Source organism: Nyctereutes procyonoides, unplaced genomic scaffold (genome assembly GCF_905146905.1).
Source record: "Nyctereutes procyonoides isolate TBG_1078 unplaced genomic scaffold, NYPRO_anot_genome, whole genome shotgun sequence".
Lineage (NCBI taxonomy): Eukaryota > Metazoa > Chordata > Mammalia > Carnivora > Canidae > Nyctereutes > Nyctereutes procyonoides.
Window position 1 is genome coordinate 7814859 of NW_026575122.1, and position 17288 is coordinate 7832146.

The 17288-nt window shown below is 37.8% G+C and overlaps 1 protein-coding gene across 10 annotated transcripts in view; it reads right to left on the reverse strand.

Annotated features, from left to right (window-relative positions):
• Positions 1-490: 490 nt before the first annotated feature.
• Positions 491-17288, reverse strand: part of RAPGEF2 (Rap guanine nucleotide exchange factor 2) — a 241234-nt gene continuing 224436 nt past the window's right edge. For 4 of the 10 annotated variants that reach the window (XM_055336312.1, XM_055336311.1, XM_055336316.1 and 1 more), the window contains 12 exons: positions 16578-16961; positions 15161-15372; positions 14944-15067; positions 14307-14330; positions 13055-13278; positions 11444-11650; positions 8938-9090; positions 8088-8210; positions 6633-6858; positions 5504-6063; positions 3592-3897; positions 491-2579 (listed from right to left, as the gene is read on the reverse strand). In XM_055336312.1, coding sequence (XP_055192287.1) covers positions 2554-2579; positions 3592-3897; positions 5504-6063; positions 6633-6858; positions 8088-8210; positions 8938-9090; positions 11444-11650; positions 13055-13278; positions 14307-14330; positions 14944-15067; positions 15161-15372; positions 16578-16961 — 2569 coding nt within the window. In that variant the 3' untranslated portion in view covers positions 491-2553. The remainder of the gene's footprint in view (positions 2580-3591; positions 3898-5503; positions 6064-6632; positions 6859-8087; positions 8211-8937; positions 9091-11443; positions 11651-13054; positions 13279-14306; positions 14331-14943; positions 15068-15160; positions 15373-16577; positions 16962-17288) is intronic. The other 6 variants (XM_055336318.1, XM_055336317.1, XM_055336321.1 and 3 more) reach the window with 3 other exon arrangements.

Here is a 17288-nt window from a genome sequence, read left to right on the forward strand (position 1 = left end):
ACCCTTCTGATAGACTGAAATGTCATTCAGATTTACCAAACAATAGAACTCTAAAGACACAACAATGCTATTTTATGTACTCATTAGAAGTCTTAAATCATTATCTAAATTGTACCTTTAACTTAGTGGTCATGATCTTGAATGACAGTTTAAGTTCTCTGAGGCTCTGTATCTTAATACTGGGAATTAAAATATTATGCCCCACAGAGATCTTTCCTGGAAAAGCGTTGAGAAGAAACAAATGTTATGTAAATATTTAGCGATCATCATCATTATTTTTCACTGAATCTCAAGAAACACTGCATTCTGAACATGGTTTGGTTTGTGACATTAATTTCTCTGAATCCACAGAAAGCTACCTAAAAGAATAGGCCATTGGTCAGTTTTTAGGCTAACTAGGCTAAATCTCTTTGGCCTCCTGAGGACTTGCTCTTGCAATGAGACCCCAGAGCCCTATTACACCTCGATAATAAAAAGCATGCACGATTCATTAAGGATATAGACAACGCTTTATGTTATATTTATTTATTCTCCAGCTTATACAAACTGGATGTAGAAGCATAAACATAGTACATTTCTACCATCTTCAACAAAAATATAACCAATATGTACAATTATTGTATTAAAAATACAAAAGGGATACAGACTCCACCAATGTCTTTCTAAAAGACATACAGGTACAAGTAGTATCAAAAGTATGAGGAAATCACCAGTTAATTGTACATTCTGCACTTGACATCACAGAGCGAACTGAGATTAGCAGTCCTATGTTCTACGATTACTTAATGCTTAGATAACATTTGTGCAACTTGTGGTAGAGCTAGATTTCTGTCTTTCTATCTGCACATGAGGTCCATAGCCTATATAAGAAAACTGGCAAATAATGCATATTACATGTAAAATTACAAATGCATAATTGACAATGTAATATATAAGCAAGTAGACAAATGCCATGATACAGAAGAGATTTATTAAATAAAGCACTGACATCGTTTGATACAGTGAAAAAACACTGCAATTTGACTTTTAAAATTTGAAGCTATTTACGTTTATTTACTGATCAATATGATCAGCTGAATTTAATGGAAAAAAAATCCAAGACCAGCAGTTCCTCACATTTGAGTACTACTCGGATTGGCAGCCTTCACTTTTCCGGAGTCTGTGCAAAAACAACACAAAAATAGAGTGGAGGGGTCATTTCAGTCATTATAGGGTTAATAGCAGCTGTGAGCAGGTGGTTGCTACACGTAGGCCTTCTCTATCTGCAGCGTCCATAAAGCCACTTACAGGTTAGTCTTCGGTGACTAACCCACCTTGCAAAGGCTGGCATGTCTAATCAGGTTTTTGATCTTTTGTTCTTTTATCACGTTAAAGGCTTGTTTTTTTTTCCCTACTGCCAATTCAATAAAGGGAGGCTGTCTTGAAAGAGCAGTATTAACAGCTGGCATTAGCTCCAATATCCCAAGCTGCTTTCACTGCAATGCTATCCAGTTACAAACATTTTTCTTTAAGAACAAACAACAGAAAAAAAAAAAAAATCCCTAAAACTAATTTAACAAAAATCAAAGAAACATAACTTAAAAAAATGGGGTTTGCCATCCATCTCAATGGAGCAGGACACGCCCTCAAATGACACCATCCTGCACTCCATAAGGCTCAGACACGGGACACAAGAGTCCCATTTCCCTCCCCTGGCCATGTGCAAACAGTTTTACGGAAGAACCCCACCCACTGGGGAAGGAGTGGATGAGGGGTCTTGGTATCTAAGTAATTGGCTAACATCTTATACTTCCAGGATAGGGCACTTCACGGGCGAGGCCAGAAGGACACAGGAAGACAGGGTCACAAGCCAGGTCTTCCCTCCTCTTGGTGTGACCACACCCTGTCCGGCATATTTGGTTTTTTAGAAACCCAGGCTGGCAACCCTACTTACAGGTTCAAAATAATACTGTAATCATTAAATGGATATAACATTTACTCTCTGAACACAATCTTTAAATTCATTTCTTAAAAAAAAAAAAAAAAAAGGACATTGTAAACAAGTGGACAAAGCACTGTACTCAAAGGATTTCACTGTTTTTGTCTTCCTTGATGGGTTAAAGGCCCCAAGTAGTTCAATGGCTAGCTTTTCTCATTATCCCAATGAGACCAAGTGCTAGGACTGGATTGAAATCTAAAAGGAAGATTTAAAAAAATCCTTCCAGGCATCGAGAAGTGCAGCCAGAGTGAATCATCTTGTTGTGATGATCTTGGAATTGGGAATGATACTGTGTGATGTGGCAGGCAGCAACAGTGGGAGCTCGAAGATTGCTGCACTGTGCATTTCAAGCAACAAAGTCTGAAAAGTGCCAGGGCAATTTCTTCACAGTATTTCACATGCAAAGGGGAAAGGAAGAAGGGGAGAAGAAGCCCCATGCTGCTTTTAAGGCAGGGAAGGAGGCAAACTGGTCCACCAGCCTCAGAATGTGAGTTCCAAGGCTCCGCTGCTAGGGACGTCTTCTTGTGCTCTCCTTTTAAAGGTGGCTAACTCTGGATCCAGAAAAAGCCTGTGCCTCAAACAGCAGATACTTGTTCATCTTCTGTAAACATAACCAGGAAGGAAAGAAAGGAAAAAAAAATCAGTAAGCGGGTTGTTTCTTGTGCAAGAGAGAACACATTGAATATAGGTTAAATAAAAATACCATAGCTATTATTTTTAGTATAACTCACCTAAGAAATGATTTGATAAGAGTTTTAAAAAAATACATATGGTGCATATCTTTATATATACACAATATAAAAATAGAAACTGTTTATTCATTGAAAAATTTATTGAAAATTATAAATTATAGCAGCATGTATCTAGAAGGATATATAACAAAATGTAAATAGTGGTTATCTGCAAGTGGCAGGATTAGAATTTTCACTTTTTGTGTTTAACTTGTTATGCAAATAATCATTATACAAAAAGCAAAACTTAAAAAAAATTAGGGGATGGAATGATCTTTGTCCTTCTTCAGCACAGCCAGGTAGATTTATAGGAAGAAGGCAAAAAAGTTAGAGAAGTATATTTCTTTATGAGACTTTCATTTGAACTTATTAAAAGTCCAAATTTAACATTTTCACAGAAAACTGACAATTAGTAAAGAAATCTAGTCATGTACACACTTTATTACAAGTGCTCTCCTCTGCAATCTTTGGTATTTCTTCTTTTTTTTTTTTTTTTAAGATTTTATTTATTTATTCATGAGAGACAGAGAGAGAGAGAGGCAGAGACATAGGCAGAGAAAGAAGCAGGCTCCCTGCAAGGAGCCTGGTGTGGGACTCGATCCCAGACCCTGGGATCAGGTCCTGAGTCAAAGGCAGATGCTCAACCACTGAGCCACCCATGCGTCCCAATCTTTGGTATTTCTTAAGCCATTTAGAAACAAAAAAACTCAAACATACGAAAGCTTTAACCCTAAATTTGGACCTCTGAATATTTTCTTCCCGTAGTATATGGCTAAAGACACAGCTGACCACGGTATTAAGAAAACAAATGCCTTGGAAAGCTTACAGTAGGCCCCATAAGTGAACACAGCTAGCTTTACGGTTTTAAGAATGCATATATACCATCCTCCTCGGTGGAAAACCCTTGAGACTGATAGGGGGCGAGGCGCGGGTCACACTCATTGGGTTTATGCCACTGTGGTTTGTTCACCGGCCTTCCGCTCGCCGGATGCCCGTGCGGCTGCTGTATGGGCGAAGGCCCGGCTGTGTCAGTGGGTCGGGCGACCATCCGAGATCTCTGAAGTGCCACATTGTAGTCTGGAGGCTTCCTGGCTGGATGGGAATGTCCTTCGGGAAAGTCAGTGATGGGGATTCCAATGTAGCCTGGAGGGGTGGGGGGAGGTTCTCGATACCTGCCCTCCTTCCGCACTAAAGACAATGCACCACCATTAGAAAGTTTCTGGAAGAATATTTCACGCCACAAATGTTTATAATAAATTATACAATTATTCAGACTGCAAACACAGTGTAATCACAAATGTGATTTTGTGCGGTATGAGATGGTAGTGGGGGATACTGTAGGCAGGGGAATGGATGTTAACTGGACCAAATATTCATGATGGTTATTTCTATGTGGTAAAATAATTGGCGAGAGAACTTAGTAATAAGCAATCTGTTAGACTATAAAATAGTAATAAGGTTTACTGCAAGGATGAAGCTAAGAGAAAAAGTACTATGCCTGGGACATTTCTAGTGCCTGATGAAAGTTTCCTTTCTTCCTTCTCTCCCTGCCCCAAGGTCAAGGTAGGCTAGTCCATCTTTGCTGGGCATTTACCCAGCATTATCCTTGTCAGAGAATCAGTTATTAGATCACTTTCAGGTTTTGGACCTCACTTTGGAAAAACAGAATTAAATTTGGAAAAAGTAGTACCCCCCCCAAAAAAAAATGATGCGAATTAAAAAACTCTATACAGCATGTATTTCTCTTAAAAATCCTTTTGTTAATGTTCATGACCTAGAACACGAGATCTGTAAAGGCAAGTAAAACTAAAGTTTTATTTTTTTGAACTTCACAGAATCATTAGGATTGAAAATCATTCTTTTCTTTGCAGTAAAAATACTGAGTATTTGCTTTAAAAAAAAAAGTGCTTTAAAAATCACAACCCAAGAAGAGGTATTGTTATTCATCCATGACTGTTTATATGGCAAAATAACTATAATTTCCCTACTAATAAAAGTGATGTCGGTAATGATTACACTCTAGAGTTTCTCACTCTGTATCCTGTATTGTATTCCTACACTTCAATTATGTAGAGGTTGAATATGCCATAGAAACTACAACCTGATAGGATTAGGGGAACACGGGGAGACTTCACAACAGAAACAGCAGCTGCAGAGCAACAGCATCTTTCATGTACTTATGAATTCCTATCTAGACACTGTCCTAAGTGCCTTCCATAGATTTCCTCTAATCCCCACATCAGCTATCTTAGAGGAAATTATTGACTCATTTTATGGAGGAAGAAACAGGCAAAGTTTAGTACCTTGTCCAATATCATAAAGCCAGTAAAGTGACAAACGGGGATTCAAACCCCAATCTGCCAGATTCCCAGGCATCTATGCTTTGGTGCTTTATGTTATCTCCTAGTACCTTCTCCCTTGTTCTACAGTGTGCAGAGAGAATTTGTTTAGCGCCCAATTTGTCTGCATAACAAAAGTCAATGGAAGATGTATAGACATAAAGTGCAAAGTTTTACAAAGTATAATAAAACATTTAAACCAGTTCCAATTAAATGAAAATTCTTCCTTTAGAAAGAATTGGCATCGTTTCTGATAATTTTAGCTTAAAGAATAAGAGAACATCCATAATGATAATCTGCTGATCTTGACTGCTAAAAATCTACTGGATGTTACACACTGCTAATTTGGAAGCCCTACACAACAATGGATGGGACAAAAAGAGAAAAGGAACCATGAAGACATAATCTTACTTCTGAAACAGGTTAGATTTGACAAAGTTTTCTAATCAGCTTACCAATAAGTCCCTTTGCAGTGCTCGATGTCACAGCCATGTGGGCAGGCATGGGAACAGGTTTGGTTTCTTCTGTGGTCACAGAGGTCACGCTACTGCTTTCAGCTTCAATGGAAACATCTTTTCCACCCCTTCGCTTGATTGTGCCTGTGTCACCTTCTGAGTCTTCTCCCCAGTACCCTGTGGAAGATGCCCAGCTTGCCCGGGACTGAGCTTGTTCAAGACTCTCTCTACTTTGATTTTGCCTGTTATACTTTGTGCTGTGATCGGAAAACATTATTTGGTCCATATGGCTGCTTGAGGCCCATAAACCTGCAGGATCCCCTGAATAGTCAAAGTGAGTATGCCCAAATGGAAGTGTTTCCCAGCTTCTCTGGTGCTGGATGGTCTGTATATTATCATGTGAACCGCTTGAGCACGACGTCCAGCTCCCACGGCCACTGTCGGCAGCATCGAGTGAAGCCCGATCCCCCTGATCTTGGGAAAGTTCCTCTGTGCTTGGAGAAGAAATGACCGTAGCTGTAGCATATAAGCCTCGACTCTCAGCCATTGGTGCATAGGACCTAAGTGATTGAAAGAAGTGAAAAGGAAAAAAGGGTGCAAGACTGTTAACTAACAAACCTAGGATGTAAACCCAAAATACTTGTTGTTCTCCCCAGAAAGGTGGCTTCTGTCCATCCCAGGAAGAGAATGAAAGCGCCACTGAACTGCATTCTCGCAGCCAGGTCTGCCAGTTTGCTCCCTTATCGTTACCAAAAAATAAATACGGAGGGAAAACAACAACTTGCTGGAAATAAAGGAACACTTCCCTTCTAAGATTAAAGGATGGCTCAACATAATCTGATTTCAGGAAGGTAGCTCCTACAAAGGATCTGGGATACATCCTAAAGTCACCCTCTGCCTTTAGCACAGAACAGCTGTCTTCCAATAAAGAATAAACCTAACTTAAGAAGCAGTGTGTACAACAAAAATATCATGGCATTTAATAATCTTGAAATTACAGAAATTAGAACTGGGATGGGAGAGCATTTCTTAGGCATTATTGTAAAAAAAAAAAAAAAAAGAAAGAAATATGCATCGGGAGTAAAGGATGGAAGAAGCGATGTAAAGAACCTAAAGAAAAGCTGCCTACCCTAAGCTGTACTGATCTGGTTCCATCATAGTCCGCCTTTCCATCCTGCCCACGCTGAGGTTTGTTTCCACGATGCTGACGGAATGCCTCTGCCGCCTCTCCTCATGCAGCGAGACTGGCACGGAGTCAAAGGAAGAATTGCTGACAATACTGGATCGTGAAGAAATTTCACTGTGACCAGAATCTGAAAAATTATCCACAGTACCACTGGGAGCCAAGGTGTAGCCTGCACGGGAAATACAACCATATTAATCAGACACTGTAGGTTCATGACATAAAACTGAAATCTACCAAATAGAAGCAAAACCAAAATGTAGGCCAAAGATAGCACCATTGAAGTGGGGGAAAAAACCATTTTACTTGTAAAGACCAGGTGACTAAGATACAGTAAACTTTTACTCGAATGAAATTTAACATGCTTAATGAAAGATCAAGGAGGAAAAAAAGAAAGTGTTATGTGAGCCAGGAAATGTTGCCTGCAGCAACAATGTGAGCCTGCAGAAATCAGGGCACTACTGGACTATTCTTAGCTCCTGTTAAGTATAAATTACACTCCTATTAGTCTATATAAAAGAAACTGAAGAATAACTATGATCAACTTTAAAAGTATTTTTTTTTCAAACTGCGAAGTCAGTAACCTTCGATGAAGTTTTTCAAACTTTATGGTATACAGAAATTCAACTGGAAGTATCTGTGTTACAATTTTAATGGGACATATAAGAATAATATCTGAAGAAGACCTTTTTGGATTTTTGCCATTTGGTTTTTCAATGTTAATAATATAATAAAAGCCAACTGTTTTGAAGGATATGATGTGCAAAATCTCCATTTTCTCCCAAACCATCACGATGTCTAAATGGATATCCTAAAGGACATTTTTTGGCCCAAAGGACCCTTAACTCTCCTTTGTTGCTAAAAATAGTTTTGAAAGTCACAAAGGAAGAGACACATGCCTTAATATTTTTAGTGAAAAAAATTCAGATCTTCTTTCTCAGTACTCATTTTTTAAAAAACATTACTATAGATCTCATGATACCTTAAAATACTGGTTTCATATGATTAATATGTATGCAGTATAAATTTTTCAGTGCCACTTACCTAATTAAAAAAGTAAATCTAGAACACCTAAATGTTGCTAATTTTTTCTCTAAATAGTACTGCCCCATCTTTTCAGTAACTTGTTAATTCCTGATTTATTTTTTAAAGGTTGCACAGGTCTTGATAAGATTGAATGTGTTCATCTATGAGAAGCCTTTTTATAAACCACACTGGAAGTTCTGACAGACAAGATTTAAAGCCTTCGCTGAACAGTCTGCTAAAAAAAAAAAACATCTCTAGAAAAAATAATCACTCAGATGGAGCGCCTGACATTTAGAGGATATCTCCCATTTTCCTTAGCTAATAATGAGAAAGGTCCTCTCTTGCCCACCCCGTTTTTGGTTCTATTAACCCCACCTATCCCATAGGTCCGTGGTGCATTGTTATTCTTGTTACTGTTCTCACTTCCAAGAGAAGAGGAGGAACTGGTTAAGTCCAACTGCCCGGAGCCAAAAGATCTCAGCTGATTGCCACTGCCACCTAACAACAGGATGAGAAAAGAATTTAGATGTATCCATTTAACAAGGACAGTAGAGACTGATACCCACACAAAATGCACAGATGTCTGAAATATCTAAAAAGCAAAGCTGAAAAGGTATTTGTTATGTCAGTGATATCTAACAATTTGTTCCTCTTTTTGGCCTTCCTCCAGAGAAAAATGACTGGCTTCCCCCCATTCACTTACAGGGGAGGAGGAGAAAGTAACTCAGGGGCTTATGCAACAAAAAGTCAGTTACTGTAATCTCAGAAAGCATCCACATAAGAGAGAGTTTGCCTAGAATTTAGTCTCTTTTAAAATAAGACAAAATAGTGACAAAAAAAGATAATCAAGACCCGTGTTAATACAATGAAAAAATAAATCAGGAAGATACTAGTTTTTCTTTATGTGTTTAAAGCCCTCTAACTCTATAATTATTCTTATATAAAAAGAATTATTTCTGTACTTACAATCAATAAAAATCTTAAATGTATGTTTTAAAAGGCCTTATATAGTTTAACATTACTTGCTAGAAGTATAACATTAAGAAAAATACCAAAATCCTTCCAAATTCATAAACTGAAGGGAAGAAAATCCCTTGGGCATTATATAGCAGATCATTTTAAGTGACTCTAATATCAAAAATGATGTACTATATAACTGAAATTGACTGTACTGGAAATGTTCTAGGTTACTATAAAGGAAAACAGTAAGTAATTTAAGTTCTACCTTTCCTTGGAGAACTTTGTGGAGAAGTGGGAGGAGAAGAAAGCTGTGAGGATGCATTTGATATAGTATCTTCTGCTTGTTTTTTATGACGCTCCAGACTTCCTTCTTCAGACAAAGAAAGAATTTTCTTTAAAGCTTGTGGAGAGTTTATGCCTATAAAAGAAAGAAGTATGTACTTTCAAGACTAAAAAGAAATAACATCAATAACTAAAGCCTTTTTGTAAAATTTAATATTACATTCATAATCTCAGCAGTCTTTGTACTCATCATGGTATACACAGAAAGCTTACAGAAGGCACACGACACCTGTAATGAGGTTTCTGATTGCTATCTGCTGGAGTACTAGAAGTGGACTGTTCTTGGTATTTTACTTCAGCTTCTACATCTTAAAGTAATCACCATCTTTATTCAACAATATGTTAAACTATGAAGAATAAACACAATTTGAAAATATTAGAATTTAGGGTGAAAGTGATACAGGTAAGAATATTTATTATTAGAATTCAAGTTTAAGTACTTTGGTGAACTCACAACGGGTGTTTTGGTAGTGTTGGATATATGAGCTCAGGAGAAGTGGGAATGACGGGAGAAAACAAACAAGCCAAGAGCTAAACAGAAGTAGCAGGAAAAGTTAATAAAAGCATTCTTAGGAATTCCATACAGTTAATATTTGATCAAATAAGTAGATAAGAGAAGGCAGTGCCCTATGTCACAGAAATCAAGAGAGATGATTTTCAGAAGGGAGTGATCCAGTGCCAAGTGTAGGATCAAGTAAGGTGAGGGTAGAAGGAAAAGGATTACATATACCACTATAAGGTGTTTTTCCCCCAAAAAATTATTTTTAGAAATGAGGCGGTCACATTAAAGTATTTTACAAAGCCTCTATTATTCCTATGAGACATTCTCAATTGCCTTACTTTAAACAAAAAAGAGATTCTTGGAAAGGCATGATACCCTGACACGATCTCAACCAATGCTAGCTTAAATAGACTTAGCAGAATCCTTTAAGAAGGAGGCAGTAAAATTTAACAAAGATTTAATCCTTCATTTTACTTCATGTAAGCATTTGATCTTGTTTTAATACAATTTTTTAAAGACCACTTTTATTTATTTTTAAGATTTTATTTATCTATTTATTCATGAGTGAGAGAGAGAGAGAGAGAGAGAGAGAGAGAGGCAGAGACACAGGTGGAGGGAGAAGCGGGCTCCTCGCAAGGCGCCCAATGCAGGACTCGATTCCAGGACCTCGGGATCATGCCCTGAGGCGAAGGCAGATGCTCAACCATTAAGCCACCCAAGCGTCCCTAAAGACCACTTTTAAAGCAATATTTTACTTACATGTATAGATGCTAATATAACAAAGATGCATGAAAATGTTAGTTACACTACAGCTATATGAATAAATAGTTTGGATTTGGGGAAGAATTCTGAGGCCAGCATTATACACAGATTCAAAAAGTGCTTTATACTCAGGCACACCTACATATCTGGCTAATAGGCTACATTTAACTAAACGAAAGACTGATAAACTTCCTTATAAGAAGTTCCATGTAAAAGAGAAGATAGAAGTCAGGTTGCAGGGGGGGATTTAGTAATATATAAATATCAATATGATAGTGGACAAATAAGTATGTAACTCAGCTTATTTGTGATAGGGAGAGCAATACAGATATATCAAAGGGGAAAATGGCAAGTAAAGGCATTCTGCTGTCACTCTCCACAAACGGCATACTTGCTGATGAGGAAGAAAGGGCCAAAGATAGAGTATGAAGGACCTACTCTAAGACTCTTGCCCTCCTCATGTACAGGTTGTAACTGGGCAGGAACTCCATCGGTGCCCAAGTACCAATTTTATCTAAGAAAACTCTGTAAGTTTTTTTCTTCAATTTCTTCCCTTTTATTGTTTCCTTTCACATACATGTATAAAAAAGAACTGACACATTTTATGAAATATAATTTTGCTGTCCCATTTATATAAAGAAACTAAACTTGCAGATAGATTTTAGTGGGAAAGATGAAGCATGATTTGGCTCCTTAACATTCAGGAAGTAACTATATTTCCCCCTCAAGTTACAAGAATCAATGATTCAAAAATAAGGATTCACTTCCAGACAAATCATTTCACTTAAAAATATTCTACCTAAATTCTAACAATTCCTTGATCATGAGGCCAAACTGGTGTAAATAATGTATATGAACAAAGTAACATCTGTACTCATTAAAAAATTAATAAAAGCAAAATTTTCCCATTTTACACTTCCCCACCACCATGACAAAGAGCAAGATTAAATGAGAGACTCTATAACATAAACAGTCCCTTCCACTGGCAAGAGTTAAGTTTCACTTACTGAACATTAACGTTTTATTAGGAGGCAACATGAGAGAGTGACTCAAGTATATTAGAGTTATTTAAGATAAGGATTTTTTCCTAATTTGAAAACCATAACACTGGATAGTCTCAAAGCGGGGTGGGGGGTGGGGGGTGGATATGATTTTAATCACCTACCAAAAGGTGGGAGATCCTTTACAGGTACTTTCTTTCGTGAAGGATAAAGGGATACAGCAGGAACCTGCAGGCCTTGGTTGATCTTATGTTGGGGCTGTGGCTGCGGGGGCGGCGGCTGGGCTTGTGCTTTCTGTTGTGACCCTGCCCTTGGAGCCACTGGGGACGTCTCAGACTTGACAGGCTTTTTGTCACCAGGATTCTTAGGCACTGTTAATCGTTTGATTTGAAAACAACAAGAAATTTCAGAGGTTAGTAACTATATATAAGAGTTTCTGCACTTTAGAACACTAAAAATGTTTATCTTATCTTTTTTCCTATCGCCTGTATAAAAACAGAAATGGGAGTGGGTAAGAACTCACCTACAGACCACAAAGGCATGACAGGACAAAGATATTTACTTTATGAAACTAGCTCTTAAATGATGATTACACCATCCAATACTACCACATTAAAATAAAAGTAGAAAAATATGGAGAGTTCACACGTTATATGTATATAAAAAGCACAAGTAAATGATAAAAGCTACAACAGGAAGATTGTTAGGAATCACTTTTCAAAATGGAGTCCAAAATTCCTTGACATATATGAGCTTAGTTTTTAGTTAATAAGTGGTATTAATCATCTTTTTACTATCAAATTCTCTCTCTAATGGGTAGAATGGTCTATGTTAGCTATTAGTAACCAATACTGCTTGAATATTATACTGAGTATATAATTCCATGGCATACAGAAGGCAAACCAATTTAGCATGATCAGGAAATGCTGTACGTATAATAATATTTGAAAAACCAACTCAATGACAGATCTACTTCCTCCATTGTACACACAAAGAAGCTAAGGGTTAGGCAGCTCAGTTAACTTGCCTGGGGTGATGACACTGCTATTTTGAGGAACAAACAGAATTTGAATTCAAACCAGTCTGACTCCAGAGAACAAACTCTTCACCATGACACACAGTGTTTTCATAGTGTCCTGGGAAAATCTAATAACTTGAATCTTCTCAAATCATCTTACACTTAAAGTCTATAAAAAGTATCTTCAAACCTGCCCATAAAAGACCCAAAAGTGTCCTAGGTGGAAAATGCCTCTACCTTACACGAATGCAGATCCAAGTGAACAGAAAACTGCCCCCACTTCTAGCCTGGACAGATTTTTAAAGGCTGGAAGCTACACACTAGGATGAGTTGTGGTTTGCCGTGTAGCAGGATTGCTGCTTATGCGGTAGGTGAACTTACTGCTGGGTGCTGTCCAGGCTGAGCGCGTAAAAAGGCAGCCAGCACACCTAGGGACAGGTCCCTCTGAGAAGGTCGGCTCCTCCCCCCTCTCAGGTTACCCGTCAATCTGGAAGTATCTTTTATGACAAAAAGGGGATACAACCAAGATGGCAGGCACCGTAAGTTTCTGGCATCATTCTCTCCACACTAACCTAGCTGGACACAAGGACAGTACTGCACGGAATTGACAGTAGCATTCAGGGGAAAGGCCAGTATGTCCCCAGGATGCTACTGACCACGCTACTGAGCCCTATTTGTCACGGCCCATGTATGGCACTGCCCAGGAAACCAATCTGCATTCCAGTCAGATTCGTAGCCACTTAAAGGAAAAACTCACATGTGTTGGTTGCTGGCTCACACTGCAGTGATAATGTCTGAAGACTCTCCTCATCCATTTCTAGCTCCAAATTGGACAGGTACTGCTTCACTTTTCGAGCCATTTGGGCATCTTCATAAAGCTTTTTGGCATTGAGAAAGGAACTACGACGTACCCGCTTTTTATGACCACCTGTCTGAGCAACGTCTAGCACTGTTGCATTTGTACTACCCTGGCTGAGAGACCTGGAAGATGAAAAGGTAGATATGCAGCTCACTCTAGCATGGGATTGTGTTAGCTATCTGAAACATAACAAGACTTACATAGGTATTTTATGTTCAAAAGACCACATGCCTCATTCTGGTAAGTAAACTGTTACAGAGAAATATAGACTAATATAGATTAATTTTTTCAAGTTAAAAAAGAATTATACACACATACATACAAACATATATATATGTTTGGCACCTGCTGCTACTAGTCGAACTAGGAAATTCTGCTTTTCTTATCTATAGAGCGTTCAAGGCAGTTCTTTCAGAGAAGCCAGCAAATAACAATGATTATATATAAAAAGCTCATGCAATACACAGTTAAAATCATTGAGATTTACATTAAATTTACTTCTCTTAAAGAGGATGCTTTAAATACATTTAAATAAAATTAGCTACACTGTTCACAATCATTTCCTTATTCCTTGAGTTAAATGTAATGCATGTTTAAAGTAATATGGGTCAATCTGTTAATAAAATCATGCAAATGTGTAAACATATATATACAGAACTAGCACATGAATTGTTAAGAATTATGTTTAAAAAGTATTGGTTTATAGGATGAAAACAGTAGTTAGTTGAGCTATAAAAAATTTAGTTTTAACACGTAGGGGCACTTTTTATATTATGTTAAGTATCTGTGCGATAATATTTATATTGCACAGTTTTTCCTTTTAACATTCTTCCTCCCCTAACTCCGCATTAGGCTTTCTCCATTTCAAAGCACACAAATTATATTAAAATAAAATCTTTTTGAAAGTTCCAAAGTATGCCTGGCCAGTTCCCCAGAACAATCATCAGTCATTTCACGGCTGTCATGGATCATGACCTCAAAAGCAAAAGCCCCAACAGATTAAACTTGAAGTCAGTTTGCCAACTGAAATTCTGCTAGAGCAAGAGGGTTAAGAAAAAATGCAAAGCATCAGAAAATATAGTAGGTAAGGAAACAATGCAATGAGCAGAATAAGAATTGTGTGTGGGTTTGCAAGGTCTCCACCACTTACCCCAAACTCCTCCACTTCTTCTTCCTGTAAGTGAGAGCCATGGAGATTGAAGCATGGGTGTAGAGAGAGAGACAGAAAGATCACAAGCTCAGAAAGAAAGGACTAGACTTCTGGATAAGCAGTACTAGAAGCTCACAAACATTAAACTATATAATCACCTCGTACACGCAACTTTACTGGCAATATTCTTCTAGCTCAAAAGACAGACATATTTAAATTTTTTATTCTAAAAACTCCTCTCCTTCACTAGATTAATCATTTTTGACTATACTGACAACTAATCCATTGTATAGATATTGAGACAATATTGTTTGGGTTCTTTGCATATTTTGGTTCACACTATCAGTTATGAGTTTTAGCTCCACAAATCAGTGTTCTGACAAATAAGGAATAGTTCTGCCCCATGCCAAGTGAAAAATTTCTGCAGGACAAGCTGTTTTTACTGACAGTCAAAAGTATACCTGATGCAGAATAAGATATTTACTTCAAATTAGAGCTCAATGGGGATTCTCAGCATGACCTACTAAAATTTCTACTGTGCTACAAATATAAATATTCAAAAGTTTCTCATTTATTAGGAAGCTGTAAACCCACACTTCTCTAAGCCCACATGTTCTACTGAAGTTGACACACTCACCGAGTTCTGAACATGAGGGCAGGGTCCATGTTAACTGAAGCCATTCGGCCAACATGACGAATTTCTTTTGCGATCATCCTTAGCTTCTCAAAATTGACTAACCCATCGACTTTTGAGTCATTTCCTATAATTGGCAAAGAAGGAAAAGGGGATCACATCACACTCATTTATTCTGTGTTTCCACAAGTAAAGACAGAGAAATCTATTTTATACTTACCTTCATGAAGGAATGTGAGATCCTTCTTGATAACTGGGAATAGGGGGATTATGGGAGGCTGCAGGTTTTGACTATTGAGGACATTGCGATATTTTGCCATGTTTCTGGAAGGATCAAACAGGTCCTGGAGATCTTGAAACAGCTTTTCATATTTATTGGGAAGTTTTTCCCAGGTGGTCCGTAGTCTTGCCACTGGTGCCAAGTTTAGGCCACTGAAAGGACAAAAAAGAAAAGTGACATAAAGTCAAGTTACTCATTATCATCAATGAAGAAAGTAAAACAGCATATTTAGTAACACATAACTCTGTGTTTATGCTGCATATCAATTCACAGGATTCATAAGAAATATTAATAATTCTGGGTAATGAGAATTGAAGATAGAAGCAGGGTCAGGGCCAAGGGTTATTACTCTTCTTCCCTTTATACCTTTCTAGTCTGGGTTTATTATGAACCAAACAACTAGAATGTGAAGTATCATAAGGGTAGCATTTTGTTTTGCAGCTTTGTCTCCATACATAGAGAAGCACTTGGCACATAGCAGGCATTTGATAAAACAGACTAACCAACTATCTTGTAGTAATAAAATAAAAGTCATAATGAGTATGATCAAACTCCTAGTGAGAGAAAATGACTAATAATCACCATGAATATCAATATTCCTAATAGTTTCAGTTTATATTTTTTTCCAGCCTCAATCTAAGTACTTAAAGGGGAAGAAAATGAACATTTACTGGACATCTGCTTTGTGCTAGCTGATAGAACTCCATATACATAATACCATTTAATCTATTCGATCACTCTTTGAGGCATAGTTATTTTACAGAGAAATAAACTGATGTTCAGAGAAATTTCAATAAGTTGTTCAAAGTCACAGAAATTAAAAAAATAATGAATATAGCTTTTCTGGGCTCTAAATGTAGTTTACAGGAGATTTAAAATTAAGAATGATTGGATTTAGAGGAAAAGAATGGTTCAATATGATTCAATTAAAAACCACTACACTGGGATGCCTGGGGGGCTCAGTGGTTGAGCGTCTGCCCTCGGCTCAGGGTGTGATCTGGTCTGGGGATGGAGTCCCACATCGGGCAACGTGCGCGGAGCCTGCTTCTCCCTCCATCTATGTCTCTGCCTCTTTCTCTTTGTCTCTCATGAATAAGTAAAATCTTAAAAAAAAAACCTACTACACTTACACAAATTATATGATGTTCCTGGATTTATATGTAGAGAGATATATACATATATTTAGATATATATGATAAATGACAATTTATCATGTCTATAAGGTTTTATTTACATACTTGAGAGAGAGAGAAAGCACGAGCAGGGAGGTGGGGGCAGGGGCGGGGGAGAAGCAGGCTCCCTGCTCAGCAGGGCACCCAATGTGGGGACTCAATCCCAGGAGATCATATGTTCTTACCTGATGATTGCAAACATGGAGTTAAAATTCTTGCATTCCCTGCAGTGCAGTGCTATCTTGATGAAATGCTTAATGATCTTCATCCTCTTCAGCTGGTTTGTCTCTCTCAGAATTTCAGATGCTACCCAAAATGTTTCTTGGTTAATTACTTCTTCAAATTTCTTCAGGTTGGCACAGCTGGTTTTGGATTTGAGTTTAAATAAATCATCTATATATTCGGTGGGTTCAATGTTACGGAAGAGTTCAAAGTTTCGCATAGAGAGCTGTGTGGCAACTTCAACAGTACTGAGTTGCAACAGGGAGATTTGACTCTCCCTCAGCAGCTCCTGAGCGTCTTCATCTGAACAAAGAGTTTCTGTCTCCATGTTGTTTTTCAAGTAGTACCTGCAGAACACAGAATTCAAAGCCTAATAAGCAGCAATCTCATGACATTACTTGAGAACATCATCCTTTTTGGAAATAACATTGACAAGAACGCTCAGTTGGATGATGCAAGAATTCTTCTAAGGACAGAGAAGGTAGCTGGGCCTCGTCACCAGCGCACAGGATCACCTAGCCAGAGGCCGCTCATGGAAGCTAACCAATCACACGGCATTTCACTTGTACCAGTTGTAATGCATTTTTCTCCTGTCCTTCCCTGCTTTCTAGATTATCTGTTTTTGCTAAAAAGTGACAGAAAAGAGCTAAATTTCATATTTCAGTTTAAATAAG